This window comes from Schistocerca serialis, chromosome 2 (genome assembly GCF_023864345.2).
Source record: "Schistocerca serialis cubense isolate TAMUIC-IGC-003099 chromosome 2, iqSchSeri2.2, whole genome shotgun sequence".
In the NCBI taxonomy this organism is placed as follows: Eukaryota; Metazoa; Arthropoda; class Insecta; order Orthoptera; family Acrididae; genus Schistocerca; species Schistocerca serialis.
This window is the reverse complement of record NC_064639.1, coordinates 677,149,677-677,166,598: the sequence shown is the minus strand read 5'-3', so window position 1 is coordinate 677,166,598 and position 16,922 is coordinate 677,149,677. Positions and strand designations below refer to the sequence as shown.

Genomic DNA, 16,922 nt, shown 5'->3' with positions numbered 1-16,922 from the left:
TTTTCTTGAAGTCTGAGGGTATTTCGCCTGTCTCATACATCTTGCTCACCATATGGTAGAGTTTTGTCAGGACTGGCTCTCCCAAGGCCGTCAGTAGTTCCAGTGGAATGTTGTCTACTCCCGGGGCCTTGTTTCGACTCAGGTCTTTCAATGCTCTGTCAAACTCTTCACGCAGTATCGTATCTCCCATTTCATCTTCATCTACATCCTCTTCCATTTCCATAATATTGTCTTCAAGTACATCGCCCTTGTATATACCCTCTATATACTCCTTCCACCTTTCTGCTTTCCCTTCTTTGCTTAGAACTGGGTTTCCATCTGAGCTCTTGATATTCATACAAGTCGTTCTCTTATCTCCAAAGGTCTCTTTAATTTTCCTGTAGGCAGTATCTATCTTACCCCTAGTGAGATAAGCCTCTACGTCCTTACATTAGTCCTCTAGCCATCCCTGCTTAGCCATTTTACACTTCCTGTCGATCTCATTTTTGAGACGTTTGTATTCCTTTATGCCTTCTTCATTTACTGCATTTTTATATTTTCTCCTTTCATCAATTAAATTCAATATTTCTTCTGTCACCCAAGGATTTCTACTAGCCCTTGTCTTTTTACGTACTTGATCCTCTGCCGCCTTCACTACTTCATCCCTCAGAGCTACCCATTCTTCTTCTACTGTATTTCTTTACCCCATTCCTGTCAATTGTTCCCTTATGCTCTCCCTGAAACTCTCTACAACCTCTGGTTCTTTCAGTTTATCCAGGTCCCATCTCCTTAAATTCCCACCTTTTTGCAGTTTCTTCAGTTTTAATCTACAGTTCATAATCAATAGATTGTGGTCTGAGTCCACATCTGCCCCTGGAAATGTCTTACAGTTTAAAAACTGGTTCCTAAATCTCTGTCTTACCATTATATAATCTATCTGATACCTTCTAGTATCTCCAGGATTCTTCCATGTATACAACCTTCTTTTATGATTCTTGAACCAAGTTATAGCTATGATTAAGTTATGCTCTGTGCAAAATTCTACCAGACGGCTCCTCTTTCATTTCTCTCCCCCAATCTATATTCACCCACTATGTTTCCTTCTCTCCCTTTTCCTACTCTCGAATTCCAGTCACCCATGACTATTAAATTTTCGTCTCCCTTCACTACGTGAATAATTTCTTTTATCTCATCATACATTTCATCAATTTCTTCATCATCTGCAGAGCCAGTTGGCATATAATGTTGTACTACTGTAGTAGGCGTGGACTTCGTGTCTTTCTTGGCCACAATAATGCGTTCAGTGTGCTGTTTGTAGTAGCTTACCCGCACTCCTATTTTTTTTATTCGTTATTAAACCTACTCCTGCATTACCCCTATTTGATTTTGTATTTATAACACTGTATTCACCTGACCAAAAGTCTTGTTCCTCCTGCCACCGAACTTCACTAATTCCCACTATATCTAACTTTAACCTATCCATTTCCCTTTTTAAATTTTCTAACCTACCTGCCCGATTAAGGGATCTGACATTCCACGCTCCGATCCGTAGAACGCCAGTTTTCTTTCTCCTAATAACGACGTCCTCTTGAGTAGTCCCCGCCCGGAGATCCGAATGGGGGACTGTTTTACCTCCGGAATATTTTACCCAAGAGGACGCCATCATCATTTAACCATACAGTAAAGCTGCATGCCCTTGGGAAAAATTAGGGCTGTAGTTTCCCCTTGCTTTCAGCCGTTCACAGTACCAGCACAGCATGGCCGTTTTGGTTAGTGTTACAAGGCCAGATCAGTCAATCATCCAGACTGTTGCCCCTGCAACTACTGAAAAGACTGCTGCCCCTCTTCAGGAACCACACGTTTGCCTGGCCTCTCAACAGATACCCCTCCGTTGTGGTTGCACCTACGGTACGGCCATCTGTATCGCTGAGGCACGCAAGCCTCCCCACCAACGGCAAGGTCCATGGTTCATGGGGTAGGTGGACATACTTACTTTTATAATATTCCGCATCCAATCCCTTTCATATAATTCACAGTTTTTCTGTTTCACTTCTATTTTCCTGCTTTTCAGACTGAGTTCACGATCGGAAGCATTCAATTCAACTTCCAATTATCGTCCTAACTTTTGATTAATTCGATTACTGGTCTCACAAAGCGGTTAAGTTGCTGCGCCCGCCACTTGCCCATTATATCTTCCTTGTAATCTGCCTATTAGACGATTTTGTAGTTGAGTCATTTTACGCACATCTTCCTCCACTTCCGTCTCTCAACATTCTGCTTTTTCCCCTTTCTCCTACTAGGTGTTTCACTAAAAGGGCTTCTTGGCTCACTAAACCGAATACAAGACGATTCACATTGACCAAAGTGAATCAATCACAATGTTCACTGAACCCATCTACAGTCCCTGCTAACATGCATTCACCTTCACACAAATCAAAATTTTCCACTAAAGAATCACCGAGTCCTCAAATTTAGCATTTAAATTTAATAATCACTGAACATGGTTTCATGTGCTGTCAAGCTTTGAGGTTTACATGTCTTAGCCCTTCCACTGTGTGGTCTCTTGCGTCAAAGTCCTACTTCGCTTTTAGGCCTCACCGTTAGTATACCACTAAGCAAAGTATAGAAAAAAAATTCTGATAACAGAATAAGATAGAATGTGGCACTTGGTCCTACATCAACATCTACATCTACATAGATACTCCGCAAGTCACCGTACGGTGCGTGGTAGAGAGTACCTTGTACCACAACTAGTCATTCCCTTTCCTGTTCAACACGCAAATAGAGTGAGGGGAAAACGACTGTCTATATGTCTCTGTATCAGCCCTTACTTCTCGAATCTTATCTTCGTGTCCTTACGCGCAATGTATGTTGACGGCAGTAGAATCGTTTGGTAGTCAGCCATAAATGCCGGTTCTCTAAATTTTCTGAATAGTGTTTCTCGAAAAGAGCGTGGCTTTCCCTCGAGGGATTCACATTTGAGTACCCGAAGCATCTCCGTGACACTTAGGTGTTGTTCGAACCTACGTTAACAAATCTATCAGCCCCCCTCTGAATGCTTCGAGGCCTTCCTTCAATCCGACGTGGTACGGATCCCAAACAGTCGAGAAACGTGGTACGGATCCCAAACAGTCGAGAAGTACTCAAAAATAGGCCCCACCAGCTTCCTATATGCGATCTCTTTTACAGGTGGATCACCCTTTCCTAAAATTCTCCCAGTAAACCGAAGGCGGCCATTCTCTTTCCCTACCACAGTTCTCACGTGCTCGTTCCATTTCATATCGCTCTGCAACGTTACCCCCAGATATTTAAACGACATGACTCTGTGAAGCAGGACACTAATAATACTGTAACCGAACATTATAGGTTTGTTCTCCCTACTCAACAGCATTAACTTACATTTTTCCACATTTAGGGCTAGGTGCCAATCATCACACGAAATAGAAATGTTGCCTAAGTCGTCTTGTGTCTTCCTACAGTCACTCAACATCTACAACTTACCATACACCACAAAATCATCGGCAAACAACCGCCGATTGCTTCCCACCCTGTCCGCGAAATCATTTATGTACGTAGAGAACAATAGCGTTCCTATGACACTTCCCTGGGGCACTCCTGACAATACCCCTGTGTCTGACGAACACTCGCCGTCGAGGATAACATGCTGCGCCCTATTATTTAAGAAGTCTTCGAGCCACTCACATATCTGATTCCATATGCTCGTACCTTCGTTAACAGCCTCGAATGGGGCACAAGGTCAAATGCTTTCCGGAAATCTAGAAGTACAGAATAGAAATAATGCTAAACAAAATAGGCTATTGTGCTCATGGTTGAACGATATGTGGCGATCTAAAAGTAACATGCATGCTCCTTGGTCAGCAAGGTAGCTGTGCCAAATTTCCATGTTTCTTGTGTGAATGGAACAGCAGGTCTAGGGATCAACATTGGTGCAGAAAGAACTGGCCTGTGAGGGAGTCTTTAAAACCTGGTGAGAAGAACTTTCAACGCAAAAACCTTGTAGATCCGAAAAACATACTCCTACCACCTCTACAGGTTAGGCCTAATGAAACAGTTTGTAAAGGCTTTGCCTAAAGATTGATCATGTTTTAAGTATCTCTGCCAAAAGTTTCCACACCTTTCAGAAGCTAACCTAAAAGAAGGCGTCTTTGTCGGACCTGACATTATAAAATTGATGTTTGATGTTAACTTTGAATCCGCAATGACCTTAAATGAGAAAGAAGCATGGGTATCATTCAAGCAAGTCGTTAGAAAGTAGAATACGTTTCTATTATAGCTACAATGTTGAAGAAGTTTAAAACTATAGGGTGTTTAATGAGCCTGAAAGTTCACTTTTTGAACAGTCACCTTGATTACTTCCCAGACAGTATGGGAGATGAGCAAAGAGAGCTTTTTCACCAGGACATTAAAGTGATCGAAAAACGCTACCAAGGCCGCTGGAACACCAACATGGTGGGGGATTACTGTTGGTCACTTCACCGAAAAGTTCAGCAAGCAACTAACTGTAGAAAAAGCTACACAAGAAGCTTCAAAGAAAAAAGAGAAAGAAAATACAAACCAATTCCAGCTAACAAGTGAAACCTCTATTAACACAAACCATTGTTTTAAGTAGCTTATTGTAAATACAAAGCATGCTTATGTTATAACAAAGCGTTTCATTAATTTCCCCATTTACCGTATAGCATAGGATTTTTATACTACATAATAAAAAGCATGTTGCTCGAAAACTATGGGTAATGCAAAAAAACTAAGGCTAGATTTGGATTCAGCTCATAAAAATCTATAAAGATCAGATATCAAATAAAAAATATATAAAAAAAAAATTTTTCGTTGCCCTGTGTAATTTGAGCGCGAGAACTTTCGTGGACGGCAGTAAATTCGGGAACTTTATTACGAATATTTCGACAGTATGCTGATAAGATTTCTGCAGTCGAAGTGTCATTACTCTGAACGCCGTTTGACTTCCCTTCCTGTGTATCGACTGGCGAGTGTTCATCATCTCAAATACCGTGGGTGATATTATTGATTGGCTTCTCATCAGTGTAGGAAATGACAGTTCCACTAGTGAACTAAATATATCGAATTGAAATATGGAAAGAGTTCAGGGATTACAAACCGACTGACTGTAAGTAATGGCCTCAGTTAATTAAATGTCTGTTTATACGGTGAAGTCTCTGCAATACATTTCACGTGACTCACACAGATAAAATACCATTGTTTACGACAGGGTTTTTGATGCTCTTTATCTGACCTAATTTCTGCCTGATTCCTCAGCGAGCATATTACTAGAGTTCTATCGTAAATTAATTACTTTTTACAAATCATAACAAATTTCATATTATGTTTTATTATTAGTCTGTTATTTGTGGTTTTTACACATTAATGACATATGGCGCTTCATTACTCGGCGTATGTAATATCAGGCCATAGTTTCACGGAAGGAAATACAGTGACCTGACTAGAAACTCGGAGGAATACATAGCATAATGTTGGCATCGTGTTAAACTTGCGATGAACAGCCTGTAGTATACATCGCTAACAAGGGAACGTCATTTCCAAGCGCTGCTACAACCTATTTATTTGGCTCAGAATCACTGTTTGAAACATTTCCACATGACTTTTCGCGCTTTGTGGCTTATGAAACTTTATACTTGTGTTTTATTACGATACATAATAAATGAAAACTATGGTTATCAGTATATATATGATCTTCGTGCAGAGCTAAAATCTTTGGTCTGCGAGTAGTATACAACGTAAGCATCTCTGATATCGAAGTTCTTTGCAATCGCTGCAACAGATCAGTCTCCTAACGTTCCCGCAAGTATGTGACGTCAAGAGAGAAAACGTTGAAGTCAGTTATAAATTCTGCCGCGAAGTGACAACGATTAAAATGCAGCATCCGACAGTGAGTTCTCATAAGAACGAGGACACGTCCACTTCTCTGGAACAGAGGGAGGACGTACATAAGCTTCCGGACTTGATGCGTCAAGCCCGGTACCGCAGAGTGCTCTTACCGTACTTGCAGTACAAGAAGCGCGAGAGGTATCAGCGGCGAACGAGGCGTAGTAGCTGGCCTGCAGATATCTACTACAGCAACGGCATCAGCATGGGCACGTACAAGAATAGCATGTATTCGTACGTATTCGCCAACAAGAACCTTTCAGACATGCTCTATCACACTGTCGACGAGCTGAAGTATTTGACACATTCCCAGTCTGCCCTCATCTACCTTTACGACGTGGACCTCGATAAATTAATTCTAGCTCCTCGCTATGTGAAGAGTGTTCGTTGCATGGTCACCCAACCGATAAGAAAGTACTTAAACCTCTCCTCGTACATCGCTATGGAGAGGAATTACATTATAGTAGAGGACGTGCTGAAAGAATTCCGCATTCCTGAAGGATTTGGCCAGTACGGATATTCTGAGGAAGGGACTCTCATTAAGTCCGTTTTAGGAGTTCCTATCTTGACGGCGGATGAAGAGCTCATTGGAGTGGTGGAATTCTGCAGGAATTTTCGTCAACCATCGTACAAAGACTGCGAAGCCGAAATTGCGGTCTCGTCCATCGGGTACGTCGGGGGTGCGATCGATCAGCACGCCAAGTTAATTCAGTACAGGAGACACATCGCGTTACAGAATTTTCTGAGTGATTTGACAAAAAACTCTTGCCTCCAGGAAGTCAGTACGAACGAATTGTTGCCGAAGATAGTGGGGCATACAAAAAAAGCGATCGACGCAGAATACGTGTCCTTTTTGATAATTGACCACGACTACGAAGAGCCAGTGGCAGATTATGTAGTGGAAACCGGGTTTGGCGGCCTAGAAGATGGGTACTCGACGACGAAGAAAGTGAGGCTCGATCCGAACAGGAGTCTCATGGCGATGGTCGTGGACAGCGGAAAAACTGTTAACATTCTAGACACCGAAACGGATAAGCAGGTCCATATGAAGCTCGACTTGGAAAGCGGATCCATCCGTCGCTCGATTCTCTGCATGCCTATTACTCTCGACGGAACGGTCTATGGTGCTATCCAGCTGATAAACAAGAAAAATACCTTATCGTTTAATAATTCCGACGAGAGTCTGCTATCTACGTGCTGCAAATATTGTTCCATAGGACTTCTGTTTCGCGGTCAAAAGGGAGACGCGAAGCGATGGAAAAATGTGATCCTGAATCTGGAAGAGATGATCACGTACTACATGACAAACAATCCATTCGACTACGATACCGTGATACCTCCTATGGTTAGCCGGGCACAAGCTGACGAACTAATCAGCTTTAGATGGGTGCCCAAGGACGAGGGAAAGAGAACACTTTCTGCCGTAATGCACATGTTATCGGAGCTGATCGAAGATTGCAGGAATAACGCCTCGGTCTGGCACTCGTGGCTGATACGCGTAAAAAAGTGCTATCGCTTAGAGATGACTTATCATAATTTCATCCAAGCTGTAATTTCGTGCAACACTATGTACAATTTGATTGCTCGCAATAAGCAAATGTTTACTCCGACGGAAATACTGGCTCTGCTGATAGCTAGCTTGTGTAACAATGTCGATCACCAAGGTCTGGAAAACACGTTCTACCAAATGAACCAGCAAAGTTTAGCGCAAATATACGAACAATTTTCATTGGAAAATCACCATTTCAATACGACAGTGTTCTTGCTGAGATCTGTGGATCTATTTCCGCGCTTGCAAGATGAGTACGAAGGTGATTTGCATCAGGAAATTTATAACTGTATCATTTCGACGAGTTTAGAAAGGAGCTTTACATTCAAGGAGAAACTAGACGAGCGGTTGGACTCCGGAAATTTCTCTTGGGACTCCGAGAAAGACAGGGAGCTCGTGAAGAGTTTGATGACGTTTTACAGCGCAGTTTCCCCACAGTGCAAAAAGACGAAACTCACGTATTCGAGCACCAGAGCGCTTTATGAGGAGATTTACAACCAAGGGAGTCTCGAGAGCAGTCTCGGTTATAGCATCCTGCCGAACGCGGACAGAGACATGAAGGAGTACATGGCGGACTACCAGCTGGATTTCCTGAGGAGGATATGCTGGCCGATGATGGAGACGCTCATTAGGGTGTTTCCGAACGTGGAGCCGCTGCGCAGGCTGCTGTCCGAGATCATCGAGCAGTGGGAGGACGAGGTGCGCAACCGCGAGATCCCCGTGTGGCGCGCCTCTGCGGCGTGGAAGCGAACCATCGCCGCCCCCTGGCGATCGCCGCCGCCCATCGCCGCTTTCTCAGCGCGCTTCGATCGCCACCTCCGCCGCCAGTCGGGCAAGAGCAAGGGCGCCGACAAGCCCAAGGTCAAGCTCGTCTTCAAGATACACGAAGGAAACTGGGATAAGTGGATCACGAAAATAGGCTAGCAGTGTAACAATAGTCTTCTGGAAGTGTGTGTGCCGGCGACCTGCGTAATTACGGCGAAATTAGCTGTGTGCAGTGGCTGGAAATGCTTAAGTTAATTTGCGCACGATATGGCAAAGATACCAACTGAAAGACTGCCGAGTGACAGAGATTCGGATGAGCACAGACAGTGTAGACTACATCGTTCAGTGATGGCTAACTACGAAAAGGGAAACGAGCACAAATTATTGTGACAATAAAACATTGTTAGGTAGGATCAAATCAGAAACAATAAATTTTTGCAAGCATGTTTTCTCTCTAGATAACAGCATAAAATGTAGCGAAATAAGCTCATCATAAGTTGCCGGTTTTGACCATTGACATATTGAGCACGCGACTAACGACGTAAACAAAATGGCGACTACTGGACGCACCCTTTATCTTTGCTCCTCTAGGATGGGTAGCATTCATCTCACTCTAGGTGAGGAGAGCCCTACGTCACAGTGACGTAGGCACACGTCATCATGAGTTTCACGAGTTGTCCTATCGACTGTTGTGTGCGTCTTGAATCTGCATTGTTATTTGTTTATGTGCTTTCATTGTCCTATTGTCCGGTGTTGCTAGCGTGTGCGTCGTTCTGAACATGGGCTCTAACGGAGATGATAGAACTTTCGAGCAGGTCCATGAAGATAGTTAAGATTTCACTATCTTTCTTAGTTGATTTACGACACGAAGGCAAAATTAAATGGAACTAGATGGTTTAATGTTTCTAGCAACATTCGGAATTATCTTCAGAACCACTTCAATTTCTCAGTTTAACGTTTCTGCCCACATGAATTATGTACAATTCATTGGATTTTAAAAAAATACGAAACACTTTAATTTCTTCCTATTTCACGTTTTATCCACATGATTTATTCAATATTAATCGGATTGAAAACATGACTAGACACTTTTCTAACTTTCGTTATTGTTATGATTCCTTTAGTCAGATATTTGTTACGTTCATGAAACACACAATAACATCCCACATTCTTTGGATTGCAGCTTAATAATTAATTACTTCACTTTTTTGTCCACAGGATTTATGCACGATTCATCGGATCATTCTTGACAAGCTTTTTTTTTATTTCGTTATGGCTCCTTCGCTCAGAGATTAATTATGTTCAAAAATACACAATAACATCTCAAATTGTTGGGATTACATTTAACAATTCATTCAGCTGGGATGAGCATATCACACAACTCCTGCCACTTCGTTTGTACACATGTATTTACATTTAGCTTTGACGTTATCGGTGCAACTGCAAAGATCGATATATGTACTCATTTAGTCGATTTAGGTTATTTACGTCACGATGACGTAGCGTTACGTCAGTATGACGTAGGGTTCTCCTCACCTAGCGTGAGGTGAATGCTACCCCTCTAGGATCGGTCGAAGTCGGCTGACTCCGTGCCGCTCCGGAATGTTCACGTTCATTTGCCAACCTTAGCTACTACGTAACACACTATGTTTACATGGGCCCCAAAACCACATTTCGTAAACGGATTTCCCAGTACCGCTTCCGGTTGAACATGTAAACACTCTAAAATCGATTCTGGAAATCCTGTTCTGGTTGCCGTTATCTACTTCCACAATTGACTTTCGCTCCCATTAATCTCACAACCGTTTTGGAAACGTGCTTGGGTTCTCAGGTTACAACTTCTTTTTTTAAAAAAAATGCGTCTTGTTTTAACAATTTTCTACTAATATGGACGTAGTACAGGCCAGGAGAAATAGAAATATTAGGCTGAGCATGAAGCTGTCTACGTCTCTAATATCTGACTGAACAGAAATAGCGATTATGCTAACTAAATCAGAAACTGGAATCGCTGTTTTCCAGTCGCCATATTTAAAAGGGATAGTAAATTCGCTTCAAGTCTTAACTTGTAAACACAACAGTAGAAAACAGTTTCCGAAATTCGGTTTTCGTCTTCGGAAAATCCGCATGTAAACGTAGTAAGTACTGTGCGCCGTAGCACTATATAGCCATTGTGGTATGCTGATCTGTGTGCACTGTTGTGCGTAGCGTTTGCTAATATTATTTACGAATACGAGATAAGAGCCTGTACCTGATATTTCTAGCAACGTGCCATCAATTTCAGTCACAACCGCGACGCGGTAACACTAATACACGTCCGTTTCTTTTATAAGCTATAAGCTGGCTCCTCTAGGAGAAAGAGGCGGGATTTATCTTAGCAGTCAGTGTGCTATGAGCCGATCACAAGCTTCCAGTCCCAACATCTTCCGCTCAGGAGTCCAGTGAGAGTGTGCTACTAGTATAACGTCATATCATTAGCGATGAAACTTCCTGGCGGATTAAAACTGTGTGCCGGACCGAGACTCGAACTCGGGACCTTTGCCTTTCGCTATCAAGTGCTCTACCAACTGAGCCACCCAAGCACGACTCACGCCCCGTCCTCACAGCTTTACTTCTGCCAGTACCTCATCTCCTACCTTCCCAACTTTGCAGAAGCTCTCCTGCGAACCTTGCAGAACTAGCATTCCTGAAAGAAAGGATATTGCAGAGACATGGCTTAGCCACAGCCTGGGGGATGTTTCCAGAATGAGATTTTCACTCTGCAGCGGAGTGTGCGCTGATATGAAACTTCCTGGCAGATTAAAACTGTGTGCCGGACCGAGACTCGAAATCGGGACCTTTGTCTTTCGTGGGCAAGTGCTCTACCAACTGAGTTACCCAAGCACGACTCACGCCCCGTCCTCACAGTTTTACTTCTGCCAGTACCTCGTCTCCTACCTTCCAAACTTTGCAGAAGCTCTCCTGCGAAACTTGCAGAACTAGCACTCCTGAAAGAAAGGATATTACAGAGACATGGCTTAGCCACAGCCTGGGGGATGTTTCCAGAATGAGATTTTCACTCTGCAGCGGAGTGTGCACTCCTTTCTTTCAGGAGTGCTAGTTCTGCAAGGTTCGGAGAAGAGCTTCTGCGAAGTTTGGAAGGTAGGAGACGAGGTACTGGCAGAAGTAAAGCTGTGAGGACGGGGCGTGAGTCGTGCTTGGGTAGCTCAGTTGGTAGAGCACTTGCCCACGAAAGGCAAAGGTCCCGAGTTCGAGTCTCGGTCCGGCACACAGTTTTAATCTGCCAGGAAGTTTCATATCAGCGCACACTCCTCTGCAGAGTGAAAATCTCATTCTGGGATCATTAGCGATATTTCGAAACATAAACGACACGGACTATTTTGATTCCTAGAATTTATACCTATGGAAAAAGTGGCTACTATGATCATTAACAATTAAATAAGATAAACATTTCTTGTCGAGATATCGCATCCAGTAACGTATTAAAAAGTTACACATTTATGGACATAAAGACACAATACGAACCAAAAACTTATTCGTCGCAAATAAATCGTAGTTTCCCTATACGACAATAATCGAGCGAGGTGGCGCAGTGGTTAGCACACTGAACTCGAGTTTGGGAGGGCGACGGTTCAAACCGGCGTCCGGCCATCCTTGATTTAGATTTTTCGTGATTTCCCTAAATCGCTTTAGGCAAGTGCCGCGATGACTGCTTTGAAAGGGTATGGCCGATTTCCTCCCCCATGCTTCCCTAATCGACGAGCTGTTCTAGGCGCTTCAGTCCGGAACCGCGCTGCTGCTACGGTCGCAGGTTCGAATCCTGCCTCGGGCATGGATGTGTGTGATGTCCTTAGGTTAGTTAGGTTTAAGTAGTTCTAAGTCTAGGGGACTGATGACCTCAGATGTTAAGTCCCATAGTGCTTAGAGCCATTTGAGCAATCCCTAATCCGAGCTCGCGCTCCGTCTCTAATGACATTGTAGTCGACGGGACGTTAAACATTAATCTCCTCCTGTGTGGCCACAGCTCAATAGAGGCTTCCATACGCGCTTTTGAATACAGGCACTTTTCAGTAGTAATTAGGAGAAGGTGTGAATGAAGAAATTTAACCATTTATCGGAAAGAAACCAAATCGAGTATCGTAAAAAGAGCTCCACATCTGTTGTGGAGACAATGAGGGCGGTGGCATGGGGAGGGGAGGGGGGCTATGGAGGCTATAGACGCCCCCATAGAGTATTGGAGTATCGTAATACACTGGATTAAATGACTTCAGAAATCAGCGAATATATTACCCCAACAGATTCAATCATTTTTTTTTTAATAATTATGTAGCAATATAGATTGCAATTATTTCAAACATATTTTAACAAAAGAATAGGAACGGCAAATAGCTTACTATTTAAACCAATAAATATCATTTAACTTACAAAGGGCGTCTTATTATGTATTAATACACATTTTTTACCCTGAACTCCAAGTTACCAGAAACTACTTTAAGCGAAACCAAATTTTACCAATTTGTCGGTGGAGGACCCCAATTCTCCTTTTTTTAAGCGATATTCCATTCCACCAAACCCTCTCCCCCCATTAGCCCACCCCCCTTGAGCTACTTCTAGAATCACCCCTGGAGACAATAATACATAGTAAGAACTAAAAAAGTTACTTATCCTTAATAAATCGAAGCTGGAATCGCAAAATACACTTAAGCTCTATAGCTCAAGTGAAGTTAAAAAAAGCATATTACTGTAGTGGGACCCCAAGATATAAAATATATTTATTATATAGAAAAAAACGGGCTGGTAAATGGATTAAATATTATAATTCCTACCGAAACAGAAAGCGCAGTATTTATTCCTAACGCAGAGCAGAGATTAAAAATATAATTTCTCTCGAATCCAGCAAAAAGTATGACAGCCGTGCGGGATTAGCCGAGCGGTCTTGGGCGCTGCAGTCATGGACTGTGCGGCTGGTCCTGGCGGAGGTTCGAGTCCTCCCTCGGGCATGGGTGTGTGTGTTTGTCCTTAGGATAATTTAGGTTAAGTAGTGTGTAAGCTAAGGACTGATGACCTTAGCAATTAAGTCCCATAAGATTTCACACACATTTGAACATTTTCAAAAAGTATGACAACAAATAGCGCTATAAACAAATGCAATTCAAAATGTCCACCAAGAATTGACTGGCATTATTTTAACGTCACTGGTCAAAGCAGACTCTTGAGGCGGGCTAGAAAGGTACTTGCCCCCTTCTGGAATCTCTGAGTTACAAACTTCTCACTCATTACAGAATTCTGTGGCATTTCTAGACATGACTGTTCACAAGCAAAGGGAAACAATGTGGCTTTAGCAAATACAGTACGTGCGACTTGGTTTTATTCGAGTTTTCGGGCTGTTCACGGGAAATAATAGTGTTTACGTAGCAAGGCGGCCGCTTCGGCGCTATTTTACTGTCATGGGGGATGCGAACTTCTGCAGCACGTTGCCGAAACATAGTCATAGAGTTACGAATAGTGTTGTCCAGTTGGGATGACTCCACAATTACATGTTTAACTGGGGCGCTGGGAACTGTCTTGCTTCAGTTCTACCCTATTAAGATTCGGTTTTACTCGATAATTAGTGGGTTGTTTTGAAAGGTTTTCTAAATTCACCTCGTTCAATGTTGGTTCTGGGTTACACTTTGTCCAAACCGAAAAATATATACACTCTTCAAAACACTCTTTGTTCACCCATGAACTGTGTCAGTCATTATTAACAATATAAGTTGTGAAAATAATGCAATAAATTCTTAAACATGATCAGATTTGGAGTTCTGAAAACAAAAAATTGTTATAGCATCAAAGTTTAATAAGCCTTTTTCAAAATTGTTTCTTGTTTTTTTACTTTAAGGAGTATTAACTATTTGCAAATTTTTATGGTTACTTATGGAGATATCCGGCACGGTTTCGTCAATGGAACAGTTTTAGATTTATAATTCTCAGTACCAATCTAACATTATTGATACCCATATACGAAGAGAAATACTTTTTTCCAATTACTTTCTAACTTTATTTCCCAACTTGTTGGATGTACATGATTTAATCACACGAGGATTTAATTCCAAATTGTTAAATTAAAAAGTTGGCATTCATATTTACACTAATAATATCAAAAGATGTATTTCGCATATACTAGTGAAATATGCTTAGCTTTAGGGTATCAAAGTAATTTTAAGACACATATGAATTAAAGACATTAGCTGCCAGTGGGCACTGATTTGTATCAATGGGGTAAGTTGAAAATTTGTACCAGATGAGGATTCGAACTCGGGTCTCCTGTTTACTAGTGAAATGCGGTGGTCGCTATACCATCCTGACAACAGTAGTCAGCACAACCGCACGGAATACCCCAGCACGCCTCCTGTCAGTCCCAAATTCTGAACTTATATCACATAGCAATGATGTTTTGCCCTTGCTCATTATCCTCATTATTGGCGGCATCTCGCCGATTCTTAAGAGTTCGAGCTTGATATGCAACTGCACTGAAGGGATCATTGGCCGCCATCGCCTTAATTATATATGTGCCGATGACAGCCAATGCTCCCTGCATCGAAAACTCTTGCATGACTTGAACTCTTACGGGAATCGGCGAGATGTCGCAAGCAATGATGGTAATGAGCAGGGGCACTGCCCAGATCGCTTAGTGGTCAACGCAGCTGTCTAGTAAGAAGAAAGCCCAGGTTCGAATCCCGGTCTGGCACAAATTTTCAATTTGCCCCATTGATATAAATCAATGCCCACTGGCAGCTCATGTCTTTAATTCTTTTCTGCCTTGATTATTACTGGCTGCCGAAATTATGTCCGTTCTTTTTCACTTATCGGAAATAACAGACGGCACATATATAATTATAGTAACAGTATCTTCAAAAATGGTTGAACAGATGACTATTAAAATGAGATACAGTAAGTTTTGCGTATATCATATTAGATTAACTTCTTAATGCACGAGAAGTTTTCAATCTTCTCGATTCAGTTACATTATGAATTTTAAGAAAGTGGTGACCCACACCTTGCAAACATTAGGTTCATAAAAACACTTACATCATCATACTAAGCGATAAAATCAAACGAGTCGAATAATAAAATCGAACATGTAGAATGTCTCCGTTCGTAATGTTAATACTGACTGTTTATATACACATCAAAAAGAGTTTAGTATCACCCCAGTTCCCAGAACTCCTGAAGATAGACTCTTTGATTGGTCAGAGACACTAAACCCACCCGCCCAAAGATATAAACAACCATGTATGAGCAGCGCCTATTAGACGGAGGGGGTCCGACAACCGATCAGTTCCAGTCATTCCACCAGGAAGGAGGTACACAGCTCATGTTGTCTATAGTTCAACCGTCTCTAGACGGTCAATACTGCGATTCAACCGCGTGCGCATTATCACTTTGAGCCAGGAAAGGTGCTCAACAAGAGAAGTGTCCAGACACTCGCAGCGAACACAAGCGATGTTGTTCGGACATGGAGGAGATACAGGGAGACAGAACTGTCGATGCCATGCGTCGCTCAGGCCGCCCAAGGGCTACTACTGCAGTGGATGACCGCTACCTACGGATTATGGCTCGGAGGAACCCTGACAGCAACGCCACCATATTGAATAATGCTTTCCGTGCAGCCACAGGACGTCGTGTTATGAGACAAAGTGTGCGCAATAGGCTGCGTGATGCGCAACTTCACTCCCGAAGTCAATGGCGAGGTCCATCATTGCAACCACGACACCATGCAGAGCGGTAGAGACAGGCCCAACAACATGCCGAACGGACCACTCAGGATTGGCATCACGTTCTCTTCACCGATGAGTGCCGCATATGCCTTCAACCAGACAATCGTCAGAGACGTGTTCGGAGGCAACCCGGTCAGGCTGAACGCCTTAGACACACTGTCCAGCGAGTGCAGCAAGTTTGAGGTTCCCTGCTGTTTTGGGGTGGCATTATGTGGGGCCGACGTACGTCGCTGGTGGTCATGGAAGGCGCCGAAACGGCTGTACTATATGTGAATGCCACTCTTCGACCGATAGTGCAACCATATTGGCAGCATATTGGCGAGGCATTCGTCTTCATGGACAACAATTCGCGCCCCCATCGTGCACATCTTGTGAATGACTTCCTTCAGGATAACGACATCGCTCGACTAGAGTCGCCAGCATGTTCTCCAGACCTGAAATATTCCTTGGATAGATTGAATGGGGCTGTTTATGGACGACGTGACCCACCAGCCACTCTGAGGGATATACGCCGAAAGCCGCTAGACTAACAGTGCCTTGATGAACTTGTGGATAGTATGCCACGACGAATACAGGCATGCATCAATGCAAGAGGACGTGCTACTGGGTATTAAAGGTACCGGTGTCTACAGCAATGTGCCGCGCGGAGTGGCCGTGCGGTTTGAGGCGTCATGTCATGGACTGCGCGACCACTCCCACCGGGGGTTCGAGTCCTCCCTCGGGCATGGGTGTTTGTGTTGTTCATAGCATAAGTCAATTTAAGTTAGTTTAAGTAGTGTGTAAGTCTAGGGACCGATGACCTAAGCAGTTTGGTCCCTTAGGAATTTGCACACATTTGAACATTTCTACAGCAATCTGGACCACCACCTCTGAAGATCTCGCTGTATGGTGGTACAACATGCAATGTGTGGTTTTCATGAGCAATAAAAAGGGCAGAAATAATGTTTATGTTG

At 43.0% G+C, this 16,922-nt stretch overlaps 1 protein-coding gene across 1 annotated transcript; it reads left to right on the top strand.

Moving 5' to 3' along the window:
• The first annotated feature begins 5,887 nt into the window (after positions 1 to 5,887).
• Positions 5,888 to 8,371, top strand: LOC126456320 (cAMP and cAMP-inhibited cGMP 3',5'-cyclic phosphodiesterase 10A-like). The gene has a single exon (XM_050092071.1). The coding sequence runs from the start codon at positions 5,888 to 5,890 to the stop codon at positions 8,369 to 8,371; it is 2,484 nt and encodes an 827-aa protein (XP_049948028.1).
• The last annotated feature ends 8,551 nt before the right edge of the window (positions 8,372 to 16,922 follow it).